Below are 13,689 nucleotides of genomic sequence, written 5' to 3'. Positions count from 1 at the left end.
TTCATGCAACTTTCAGGTAGATTGTGATCAGTTTTAATATTCATCATTCTAGCAGCTAACGACAATTTAGAGAGACCTTCTCTACAACCACTGTAAAGTGGTTGATTCGCCGCGTTTAACATTTCGTAAAACTTTTTTGCATCTATATTAGGTTCTTCATCTTCATCATGAGCTACGAATGCATCAGCTACCATATCATGAACCCTATCATAATCTACCATCTCCTCCTGATGGTAACTATGTTCATTATGCAAATGATGATCAACCGGTTCTTTTTCCTGAAAATTGCTATTACTACTACTAGCTTCATTCTGATCATAATTAAAACCTTCTCCATGTTGAAACCAGATATAGTAATTTGCCGTGAAACCTCTATTTATTAAATGCTTCCAAACATTTTCACGGTTTGCCAGTTTCGAATTGTTGCATTTCCGACAAGGACAGAACATCTTACCACTTTCTTGGGCGAGCGGTGTTGAATCTGCTTGATGCATAAATGTCTCCAGACCCGCAAGGTATTCTTTCGTCACTCTCCCGTTAGCATCTCTATGCATATACATCCACTTCCGCAACTCGTAAATATTCCCGGAGCCAGCCATTTTTTTTTCTTTCACGTTTTTTGTTGTTGGTGTGTTTAAAATGATGTTCAAACATCCATATTTATAGGAAAATTCGAATCTGGTAGTTGTAATTTTGCTATGAATTTACGACGAAAATTAATTTGGTGGGCATAAAAAACGTGTAACACCTATAAAGTTGGTGGATTCAAAAATTTCCTCGCTACATACACGTAAACTATTCCCTCGTAAATACCACGCAAAGTTTACGTCGTATTTACGAGGAAATAGTTTTTCCTCGTAAAAAACTCGTAAAGTTACATCCACTTTACGACGAAACAGTTTTGTCGTTACGTTACGAGGAAATAACGATGACTTTAGTTTTTCACGTAAATTCGTCGTAAACTCGACGCAATTTTACGAGGATTGTTTTTCCTCGTAAATTTTCGTCGTTAAGCATGTGTTTTCTTGTAGTGGAAGCATGAAGATAAACACATGTTTAAGTATGTTTAATAGTCTTCTTTTATATAATAATAATGCCCATACGTAGCACAATGTATACTTTTATGTGTTAGAATATATCTTAATTTTTTTTTACAGAAACAAGCTTTCAAAAACATGTATGTTGTATATATTTCTCAAAACTAACATCATAGAAATTGGTTCAGTATTTCCAAATTTATGTATTAATGTGTTATCTAGATTAAGAAAATATATAAATAAAACAATAATTTATTTTGATAGTCATTACAATTTTATGATCGGATAGTTTAGAAAAAATTAAAATTGTAGGTGCTAGCACCGGGGATAATACTAGTATATAAAGGTTTCCAACTACCCGAACCACATACCCTTAATATTTGGTTTAGTACTAATTATAAATTAAGATAGTATGCTAGTCGTAGTATTGAAATGGTTGGAATTGGTCAAAACAATTATTTTTTTAAAAAAAAGACCAAAACATATTTTTTTGAAAGGCCTTTTTATTTCAACTCCCACCACTCGGCCAAAACCCTAAACCATTTTTGATCTTCAAATCATTCTCCCATGGCTGCCTCCTCCACTGTCCGCAGCGTACCTAAGCACCAAGTGTTCCTTAATTTCCGTGGGGAACTTCGTTATCAGTTCATCAGCCATCTAGCTAAGGCCTTGACAGATAAAAATATCCAGATCTTCATTGATGAGGATGCGGAGAAAGGCCAACCTCTAAGTAATCTTTTCAAGGAGATCGAAAAGTCGAGAATCGCACTGGCTGTCTTTTCCAAATTGTACACAGAGTCAAATTGGTGCTTGGACGAGCTAGAAAGAATAAAAGAACGCACGAAAGCCGGCGAGCTCAAGACCATTCCCATCTTCTACAACGTGGACCCTAAAACCGTTAGGTATCAGACGGGAGAATTTGGCGATGCCCTCAGGAAAAATGAAAAGAGAGGTGTTACTGATGATAAAATGGAAAATTGGAAAGAGGCTCTGGCGTATGTTAGCAACCTTTTGGGCTTCGAATTTGACGGAAAAAGGTACAAACTGTTTTTTTTTTTTTTTTTTTTGGGTAAAAAACTGTCTTTGTTCTTTTTGGTTTAAGAATGTGGCCTATTAAGAGTCTGAAAAAGGTACAAATTGTTTAGTGTTTTATGTCTAATATTTCCACACTCTTTTAAAACTAATCAGTTAGGTTTTCAATGGTGATCGCCAAAAAGAAAAAAATGAGGAGAAACGTATAATTTTATTCTTTCCTTAAAAATACACCGCTCATGTGTAAATTTTGTAACATATGGAGCTAAGTTGGAAAAACATGGTGCGAGCGAAACTAGAAAACTAAACACCATTCGAGAACTGGTGCCAGTTAAAAAATAAAAATAATAATAATAATAAGGCAGACACCATTCGAAATACTAGTTATTCTTTTCTACTACATAAATATTGAAATCCGTCAGATCACGGTTCCTAAAAAAGATCTTTACATAAACAGAACAAACGCGTTTCTCTGATTTGACTAGCGAAGTAGTATAACAATAAACTAATAATATTACCATATCCCCTATATATTAATTAAGAAACATTTGAAAAATTAGAACCTTCATTTTGTATTAATTAAAAAAAATCTCCAAATCCTAGGAGACACTCTAGATGTCTTCTAAATTCTATTTCAAAGAATTCTAAAGCATCTAATATAAGGTATAGTTTAATCTAATGGTGTCACATTATTTCATAATTATATAACACTAAAGAACATTATATTAACCTAAAATATAGGAAGTGTGTATTCTTTCCTTAAATAAAAGCTACCGAATTACCTAATATGATTTACATATATATGGCAATTAATGATTATGAATAATAAAGATTTGATAACAATTTTTGCATCTTTCTTCATTTTTGTTTAAATTTATATCATTAAAAAAAACTTAAACAATCACATTAACCATATAATAAAAAAATTAGATTTTTTCTTATATGTTATATTTTGAATTTTTTAAAATGACTTTAAATTACAAAAATGAGGAAACCTTATATGTTATATATTTTTTTAAACGACTTTTAAATACAAAAATGTGGACACCTTATATGTTATATTTTTCTTATATGTTAGAATTTTATTACATATTATATTTTGAATTTTTTTAAAACGACTTTAAATTACAAAAATGTAAGTTTTCCTTAAGTATACGACTAAAAACATTAAAATGAGATGTATCAATTCGATGATTGATTTGAAAGCTTTCAAAACCATATGGAAAATAAAAGTAAAAATAATTTAACTGTGGAAACAATACTGTTCACTTTTTTCAAGAATGTGTTCGATGAAAAAAATAAGGTTTTTGTGTCATAATTTGTTTCAAGTCTACTAGAGAACATTATATTAACCTAAAATATAAGAAGTGTGTATTATTTCTTTAAATAAAAGCTATAGAATTACCTAATATGATTTACATATATATGACAATTAATGATTATGAATAATAAAGATTTGATAACAATTTTTCCATCTTTCTTCATTTTTGTTTAATTTTATATTATTAAAAATAAACAATCACATTAACCGTATAATAAAAAAATAGATTTTTTCTTATATATTATATTTTGAATTTTTTTTAAATGACTTTAAATTACAAAAATGAGAGAACCTTATATATTATATTTTTTTTAAAACGACTTTAAAATACAAAAGTGAGGACACCTTATATGTTATATTTTTCTTATACGTTAGATTTTTTCTTATATGTTATATTTTGAATGTTTTAAAACGACTTTAAATTACAAAAATGTAAGTTTTCTTTAAGTATACGACTAAAAACATTAAAATGACATGTATCAGTTCGATGGTTGATTTGAAAGCCTTAAAAACCATATGTAAGATAAAAATCAAAATAATTCAACTGTGAAAACAATACTGTTCACTTTTTCAAGAATGTGTTCGAGGGAAAAAATAAGGTTTTTATGTCATAATTTGTTTAATGTCCACTAGAAAACATTATATTAACCTAAAATATAAGAAGTGCGTATTCTTTCCCTAAATAAAAGCTACGAAATTACCTAATATGATTTACATATATATGGCAATTAATGATTATGAATAATAAAGATTTGATAACAATTTTTGCATCCTTCTTCATTTTTGTTTAAATTTATATTATTAAAACAAATTAAACAATCACATTAGCCATATAATAAAAAATTAGATTTTTTCTTATATGTTATACTTTGAATTTTTTAAAATGACTTTAAATTACAAAAAAGTGGAAACCTTATATGTTATATATTTTTTTAAAACGACTTTAAAATACAAAAATGAGGACACCTTATATGTTATATATTTCTTATATGTTAGAATTTTGTAATATATTATATTTTGAATATTTTTAAAACGACTCTAAATTACAAAAATGTAAGTTTTCCTTAAGTATACGACTAAAAACATTAAAATGACATGTATCAATTCGATGGTTGATTTGAAAGCTTTCAAAACCATATAGAAGATAAAAGTCAAAATAATTTAACTGTGGAAACAATACTGTTCACTTTTTTCAAGAATGTGTTCAATAGAAAAAATAAGGTTTTTATGTCATAATATGTTTAATGTCCACTAGAGAACATTATATTAACCTAAAATATAAGAAGTGTGTATTCTTTCCTTAAATAAAAGCTACAGAATTACCTAATATGATTTACATATAGATGACAATTAATGATTATGAATAATAAAGATTTGATAGCAATTTTTGCATTCTTCTTCATTTTTGTTTAATTTTATATTATTAAAAAAATAAACAATCACATTAACCATATAATAAAAAAATTAGATTTTTTCTTATATATTATATTTTGAATTTTTTAAAATGACTTTAAATTAAAAAAATGAGGAAACCTTATATGTTATATTTTTTTAAAAAAACGACTTTAAAATTCAAAAATGAGGACACCTTATATGTTATATTTTTCTTATATGTTAGATTTCTTCTTATATGTTATATTTTGAATTTTTTAAAACGACTTTAAATTATAAAAATGTAAGTTTTCCTTAAGTATACGACTAAAAACATTAAAATGACATGTGCCAGTTTGATGGTTGATTTGAAAGCTTTCAAAACCATATGTAAGATAAAAGTCAAAATAATTCAACTGTGAAAACAATAATGTTCACTTTTTAAAGAATGTGTTCGAGGTAAAAAATAAAGTTTTTATTTCATAATTTGTTTAATGTCCACTAGAGAACATTATATTAACCTAAAATATAAGAAATGTGTATTCTTTCCCTAAATAAAAGTTACGAAATTACCTAATATGATTTACATATATATGGCAATTAATGATTATGAATAATAAATATTTGATAACAATTTTTGCATCCTTCTTCATTTTGTTTAATTTTATATTATTAAAAAAATAAACAATCACATTAACCATATAATAAAAAAAATTAGATTTTTTCTTATATATTATATTTTGTATTTTTTAAAATGACTTTAAATTAAAAAATGAGGAAACCTTATATGTCATATTTTTTTTCTTAAAATGACTTTAAAATACAAAAATGAGGACAACTTATATGTTATATTTTTCTTATATGTTAGATTTTTTCTGATATGTTATATTTTGATTTTTTTAAAACGACTTTAAATTACAAAAATGTAAGTTTTCCTTAAGTATACGACTAAAAACATTAAAATGACATGTATTAATTCGATGGTTGATTTGAAAGCTTTCAAAACCATATGGAAGATAAAAGTCAAAATAATTTAACTGTGAAAACAATACTGTTCACTATTTTCAAGAATGTGTTCGATGGAAAAAATAAAGTTTTTATGTCATAATTTGTTTAATGTCCAATCCGATCAATCCATTATGTATTAATTATAGTTTTGTTCAATTCTTTTTAATAAAAATTGATCTGATCCATCGGAAAGAAATTATATAATAACAACAAAAAATATTTTATATATACAAATTAAATAATCAAATATATAAAAAAACTATCGATAATATATACAAATAAACTCATCATGCGCAAGACGCAGGTCTTATCCTAGTTATAACTATTAAATAGACAAAATTTATATTGTTATAATGAAATATTAAATAAATAATAATAATTAGTTTATTTATATTTTTTGCTAATAAGATATAATTTATTTATAAAAATTAATATTATATTGAAATATATTTTTATATATTTATAAGTGATTAAGGAATTTTAGTATATTTTATTTTAGTATATATATGTTAGTAACTGCAATATCTAAATGTTCATTTTAAATTTGTTATATGTATTTAAAATAGTTTTTGTATTCTTACTTACTCATTCCTAGGCACGGATCGGGTATCCGGACAATTTTAAGGGATCCGGATACAGATCCTTATCCTTATCCGGATCCGGGGTTCTCGGATATACGGATGTCGGATATCCTTATAAAAATTGTAATATCCGGCGGATATCCGGATCCGGATTCTTAAAATAAATAAAAAATAATATTAATATATATAAAATATGAAAAATAATTGAAAAATAAAAAAATATATTTTTTTAATTATTTCTATGTATAATATTACAAAATTTACATAAAATTTATATATACTATTATAAAAATAAAAATATATTAAATAAAATTAATTTTTATATATAGATATTACTATTTTGAAATATTTATTAATAAAACTTACGGATCCGGATATCTGGACTAGAAAATTAAGATATTCGGATCCGGATCTAACTTTGACGGATCCAACAATTTACTATCCGGATCCGGATTCGGTCCCTCCGGATATCCGGATTTTCGGATTGGATCCGGATTGAATCTCGGATTGAATTCGGATCTCGAATAAAAATTCCAGGCCTACTCATTCCAACAATCCAAACGTAAACGCTACTAGTTGCAAAAAAAAAAAAAACACGTAAACGCTGGAAGAGAGAAAACTTAAATTTGTATTTTGATAGTATATATACGAAATGGTCCAATTGTTTTATGAATATGGTTAACGTCAACAACCAATACTACGACTAAATTAATTTATCATCACACCAAATAAATTTATTAATCGACAATAAGTATGCCTTAAGTAAACCATAACCCAGTAAGTTTATCACCAAAAACAAATGTACTATCGTTGACTAATAAATCTACGACACTTTAAATATCTCTACCACATAAAAATAAATTTTATCACTATAATGTTAAATATATTGTTCATCTATTAAACTTCAATGAATCTACTGCAATTAGCATGATAGACCTATTTGTTGATCCATTTTAAAAAGTTCTAAATATAGTAATAATACTTTCGTAAATACTTTTGTAATATATAAAAAAGGTAAAATAGGTATACATAGTGTTACTAGTAATTATAAGATTGATATCCTTCTTGTAAATAATATACTTTGGAAGGGAAAGAGAAGCTGAAAAAGTTACAACAGATTCTAGGTAAAGCGTAGTTAAAATTAGTTCTAGGACTTTTATCCGAGATCCGATCCGAAAATTCGGATATCCGGAGGGGCCGAATCCGGATAGTAAAATGTTGGATCCGTCAAAGCCGGATCCGGATATCTTGACTTTTTAGTCCGGATATCCGGATCCGTAGGTTTTATTAATAAATATTTCAAAAATAATAATATCTATATATAAAAACTAATTTTATTTAATATATTTTCAAAAAAATAATAGTATATATAAATTTATGTAAATTTTGTAATATTACTCATAGAAATAATTAAAAGCATTATATATATTTTTATTTTTAAATTATTGTTAATATTTTATATATATATTAATATTATTATTTTTATTTATTTTAATGATCTAGATCCGAATTTGGATATCCGCCGGATATTTCAATTTTTAGAAGGATATCCGACGCCCAGATATCCGTGAACCCCGGATCCGGATAAAGATAGTAAAATTATGGATCCGCCGGATAAAGATCCGCCGGATAAGGATTCAGATCCGGATACCTTAAAATTGCCCGGATACCCGATCCGTACCAGGCCTAGTTAAAATAGAACAAATAACAAGGATCAATTTTTTCAATAAAATAGAAATAAAATAAATAAAAATAACAATTATATAGTTGATTTTTCATGGCATTTGCAAAACCTAGCTAGTTACCCAACATAGGGTACACGTATTTAATTATTCCCAGTTATATTTCCTAGTATTCCTACGGATAAAAATCAATACTTAGTATTGGCTTTTAATAAATAAATAAAAATTGTTATTGTCAATTTGTCATATTCTCAAACAATTGCAGCAACGAGAACACGTTCATCAATAAAATCGTCAACGAGGTTTTGCAAGCGCTGAACAAAATTCCGTTAGAAGAAAGCACACATGGAACATGCGTGGAACATGCACAAAACACTAGAGGAGAAGAACAAGAAGAAGAGGAGGAGGCAGGTCAGATTTGTGGGCTCAAACAACGCCTGGAGGAACTGGAAGAAACAGTAGACATTCATGGTGTGGAGACTCGTATTGTCCAAGTTGTTGGGATGCCAGGCATTGGTAAAACCACTCTCTTGAAAGCGTTCTACAATGAGTGGTACAGCAGGTTCTTCAGACGCGTCTTACTCCAAAATATAAGCGGCATTGTAAAGCAATGGGGACTGGAACGCTTGCCCGTGATGCTCCTCAGGGAGTTGCTTGGTAATGACGACATAGAAGATGATGGGACATACGAAGAATACAAGGAAAAACTATGTAAAGAAAAAGTTTTCATTGTTCTTGATGGGACAAGTGACGAGACGCATATACAAGTTATTTTTGAGAGTCTTCGTGAATGGATCAAGAAAGGTAGCAAGATTGTGATTGCAACACGCGCAGTGTCTCGTGATCTGGTCCCTGGGGATGATTCCATGATCCTTCGTACTTATTTTGTACCGCTCTTGTGCTACCGAGATGGGTTAAAACACTTTAATCGCTATGCATTTGATCACCAAAACAAACACGACAGGGAAGCTTTCACGAAGGTTTCTAAAGAGGTTGTGCGTTACGCGAGAGGCCACCCACAAGTTCTCAAGATATTGGGTGAAGAGCTTCGTGGCAAACCCTTGCCTTACTGGATAGAAAAACTAGATTCACTTCCGCAAAAGCTCAGCCCTAGTATTCGAGACCGTGTCTTGCAAGTAACTTATGATGAACTGAGTCAAGAGCAGAAGGATGCGTTTCTTGACATAGCTTTTTTTAGATCCCATGATTTGGTTTATGTAAAGAGCTTGCTGGATTCATCTGGTCCTAAAGCGACAATGTCCACAATAGATGCTCTCAAGGACAAGTTCATGATTTATATCTCTGACAGCCGAGTGGAGATGCATGATCTTTTGTATACGTTTGCCATGGAAGTTGGTTCAGAAGCTTATGCTAAGGATGGAAGAGGAAGACACCGGATATGGCACCGTCAGAACAAAAATAACGGGGACATGCTCGATAAGCTACGTAAAAGAAAAGTGAGACTACGCCTCCAAATAACTCTCCTTTCATTAGTTTAATTTGCTGACTTTGTACGGTGTTTACAGGGAGGCGGCACCAGCGTCAGAAGTTTTTTTCTCGACTTGTATGACATGAAGAACCATGTGACCTTAGGAAGGGATCAATTCAAGAAGATGCGACATCTCAGGTATCTCAAGTTCTACAGTTCTCATTGTCCTCAGGAGTGTGAGCCTAAGGAAAACATACACATCCCTGATGAACTTGAGCTTCCACTGAAAGAGGTACGATGTTTGCATTGGCTAAATTTCCCAAAAGATGAACTTCCACAAGATTTCATCCCCGAGAATCTCGTAGACCTTAAGCTACCTTACAGCAAGATTAAACAGATCTGGAACGATGAGAAGGTCAGTGACTCTCTAGTTGATTGCTTTTTTGTTTTTTGTCTCAGTTGATTAGATGGATTATACGTATGTTCAAGAAATCGTTAGACTGTAACCAATGTTGAAAAAATCGTTAGACTGTAAGTAAGCACTCTATAGAGTACTAACAACTAGACAGATTATTCGGGGTTTAGACGGAGCATAAGCTTTAACTAATTATTGATTTAGTTTATACTAGATGACTCATTCGAGCCTATGCGCCTTCACGAATATTTATAAGAAACTAAAATATAATAATTTGAGTGATATTTTATGAGTTTTTAGTATATTTTGTGTATTTTTATGTTATCTTATTTATAAGTTGTTTAGTTGTGGTGTTATAATTTTTTGTCCAATATATTCAACTTGGTTACGATATTTATTTCTAAAATTATAAAATCACCAGTGTAAAAATTGATCTTAATTGTGTTAATTATTTTTAATTCATATTTTACTAACTTGTTTGAACTTCTTAATCAAGTCATTGCTTTTAATTGTTGCATGAATACGGTTTTTTTCAATTTTTGATTTTTGATAATTGTAGAATTAGCAGAAATTGGAAAAATATGAATTTTAAAAATTATCTCATTATCAATGAAAACCATCTCAATAGGAACAGCCTCTTTAAGAGATTATTTTTCCAAAATCTCATGATGTTTATTTTGATTTTGCATACATTTAAAGAGAAACGAATTTTCTGATAGAATCCATGTGAATGATTTTTTTATAATAGAAAGACTTAGTTTTTATGAATAATGAAGATTTTCTGTGAACGATGAATGATTGACTGATTCTTATATTTATGTCGATTGTTTAATAGTTTTGATTTATGAGAATCAGTTGTTTATTTATATAAATTTTGGAGGTAGTCAAATAATATTAAAGTTAAAATCTATAATGTAAAAAGAGAAAATTTCATAAAATTGTGCATTTTGTTGTAGAAATAAAAAAAATTTAACTATCAAGAGGTATAATCATATAGTTTCATTTTTATTAAGAAAGAGGATATTTTATTTTTAATATCCTAAGATTTTTAATAAAATATAAAGAAAAAGTTTATAAAATTGGAATTTATATAAAAGGAAATTTTTTTAACTAAATCACATATATTAAAATATTATACTTCAATAGTTAAAATATTTCTTTTTGTACAAATTTTCTTTTTCTAATTTTATTAATAAAATCGAAAATAAAAACGAAAATATTTATAGATATTGTCTTTTATATAAATTTTCTTTTTGATAATAATTTAGTTATAAAAGGAATGTAACAATAAAAGAAAATTAAAATTAAATACTAATAATAGCAATTATAATAATAAACACAAATAACTAAAGGTATCAGTGTAACAAGCCATCGTGAAAGTTAACGTAAACGCGACATGTAAGAAACTGACTTTTCAAATAATATTGTAATGATATATTATATATTTATATAAGATATTTTAATTTATAAATTTAATTATAATATGTTTTGATGAGTTATCAAAATTAGATACATGTAACAAAAAACGAGATAAATTTGTGGACTTGTACTAAATTATTAAATTTAACAGAACTATACTAATTTAGATCAATGCAAATTGCTTTATAGCGGTTTAAAACAAGGTAGAATGGTTTAAACCGATTTGAGTCGTATAAATCAAACTTAAAAAAAAAATCTTGGATCGATTTTCCACCTAGGGGTTCTAGAATGATTTTTAGAACTATGGATTGTACTAACTTAGTGTATGGATCCCTTTCTCATCGTAGGCTGTACCAAAGCTAAGGTGGGTCGATCTAAATCACTCAAGTCAACTGGATACCTTGTCAGGGCTATCAAAGGCTCGCAATCTTGAAAGGCTGAACCTTGAAGGTTGCACAGCACTGAAAACGTTACCTCTGGATATGCAAAAGATGGAAAGTCTTGTTTTCCTGAATTTGAAAGGGTGCACAGCTCTGGAGTCCCTTCCCAATATCGATTTGAAATCTCTCAAGACACTCATCCTTAGCAACTGCTCAAGTCTGAAGAAGTTTGTGGTGATTTCAAAAACTCTCTATGCTCTATATTTGGATGGCAGTGCAATAAAGAAACTTCCTACAGACATGGTGAAGCTAGCAAGACTCGTTAAATTGAGCATGAAAGACTGCAAGAAGCTGGCAAAGCTTCCCGAAGGATTTGACAAGATGAAAGATCTTCAAGAACTAGTATGTTCTGGCTGTTCGAAGCTAAGTAGTCTCCCAGATGAGATGAAGAACATGAAATGCTTGCAGATTCTGATGCTTGATGGGACAGCAATAAAGGAGATTCCTAATATAAACTCACTTCAGCGTTTATGCCTAAGCGGAAATGATACAATCATTTTACTTCCGGGTTACATCAGTCTGCTATCTCAGTTGAAATGGCTGGACTTGAAGCACTGTAAGAATCTTTTATCTATTCCAGAGCTTCCACCAAATCTTCAGTGCTTAGATGCACACGGATGCGAGTCGCTAAGAACAGTTGCAACTCCACTGGCTACTCATTTGCCATCGGAGCAGATTCACTCCACATTCATTTTCACCGACTGCCACAAATTGGACCGAACTGCAAAGGAAGGAATCACAACCTACGCTCAACGAAAATGCCAGTTTCTATCAGATGCACTAAAACGCTGCAATGAGGTATCCTCCCATTCATTTCTTGCTTTTTGCAAGTAACCTTATGATGACTATAACTTTTGTAATAACTTCTGCAGGGTTTTGTTCCAGAGGCTTTGTTCAGCATTTGCTTTCCAGGTTGTGAAGTGCCCTCATGGTTTTGCCATGAAGCAGTTGGATCTGAGTTAAACCTCAAACTTTCCCCACATTGGAATGAAAATAGGTTTGTCGGAATAGCTTTATGTGTAGTTATCTCCTTTCCAAATGGCCAAGAAGGAATCAACTCCTTTTCGGTTACATGCAAGTTTAAGCTGGAAAGTAAAGATGGGTCGCGGATCTCCTTCGATCGCTTGGTTGGAAGTTGGAACAGACATGGCAAGAAGTCAGACAAGATGGCAAATGGCAAGAAACAAGACAAGAAGATGTCGTCAGAGCATGTCTTTATTTGCTATACAAGATGCTCAAATAACATCAAATGTCTTGAAGAGCAGTGCTCAGATGCATGTACTCCAACTACAACTTCCCTTGAATTTGGTGTCACAGATGAGAAAGCTAGAGTCGAGGTGCTCAAGTGCGGCCTAAGATTAGTGTATGCATCTGATGAACCCCAGAAGACAAACTCAGATGTTACTGACACAACTTGTGAAGAAATCGAGTGTCAAAATTTAACTCCAATAAGGAATGGCGATTACAATGTATAGGAAGTGGACGTTTATTTTCCAAGAGGATTCATGTGGATCAACTGAATCAATCTTACAAAGAATTCCAATTGGGAGATAACACCCAAATGCAAATCAATCTGTAGTTGGGTATCTTTGGACACAACTGGTCATGTTTCCACTCTGTTGTGTCCTGAAAATTTTCCACAAGGAAATAAATGTTCGATAAGTAAGAACTTTTTTGAATCATCTCGTCTGCCAAGGCTCCAGTTGCATGGAGTTTTTTTTTTCAAACGGTTGGTCTATGCTTTAGATGCTCCTTCCAAATCCTTTTTTTGAATTTCTGATGGTTCTACATTGGCCTTTTGTTTCTCCTTCTTTATTCAATCATTTTTTTCTATTTTAAGATATTTTGTGGCCAAATGTTGGAGCTTTATGAGAAAAAAAAAAAACATATATCTTACATCTCAAGGTAGCATAGTTGAAATACTAGCAACTGTATAGGAGGTGAAGGCTAATAA

The 13,689-nt window shown here is 30.0% G+C and overlaps 1 protein-coding gene across 1 annotated transcript; it reads left to right on the top strand.

Annotated features, from left to right (window-relative positions):
• The first annotated feature begins 1,518 nt into the window (after nucleotides 1-1,518).
• On the top strand, nucleotides 1,519-13,417 carry LOC125596635 (probable disease resistance protein At4g19530). Its single transcript, XM_048771715.1, has 5 exons — nucleotides 1,519-2,074; nucleotides 8,298-9,489; nucleotides 9,559-9,876; nucleotides 11,643-12,533; nucleotides 12,608-13,417. The coding sequence occupies exons 1-5, from the start codon at nucleotides 1,605-1,607 to the stop codon at nucleotides 13,208-13,210; spliced, it is 3,474 nt and encodes a 1,157-aa protein (XP_048627672.1). The 5' UTR covers nucleotides 1,519-1,604; the 3' UTR covers nucleotides 13,211-13,417.
• Nucleotides 13,418-13,689: the final 272 nt, after the last annotated feature.

The sequence above is a fragment of the Brassica napus genome, unplaced genomic scaffold (genome assembly GCF_020379485.1).
Source record: "Brassica napus cultivar Da-Ae unplaced genomic scaffold, Da-Ae ScsIHWf_1254;HRSCAF=1789, whole genome shotgun sequence".
In the NCBI taxonomy this organism is placed as follows: domain Eukaryota; kingdom Viridiplantae; phylum Streptophyta; class Magnoliopsida; order Brassicales; family Brassicaceae; genus Brassica; species Brassica napus.
Note: the sequence above shows the minus strand (reverse complement) of the source record. Positions and strands in the feature narration are given on the sequence as shown.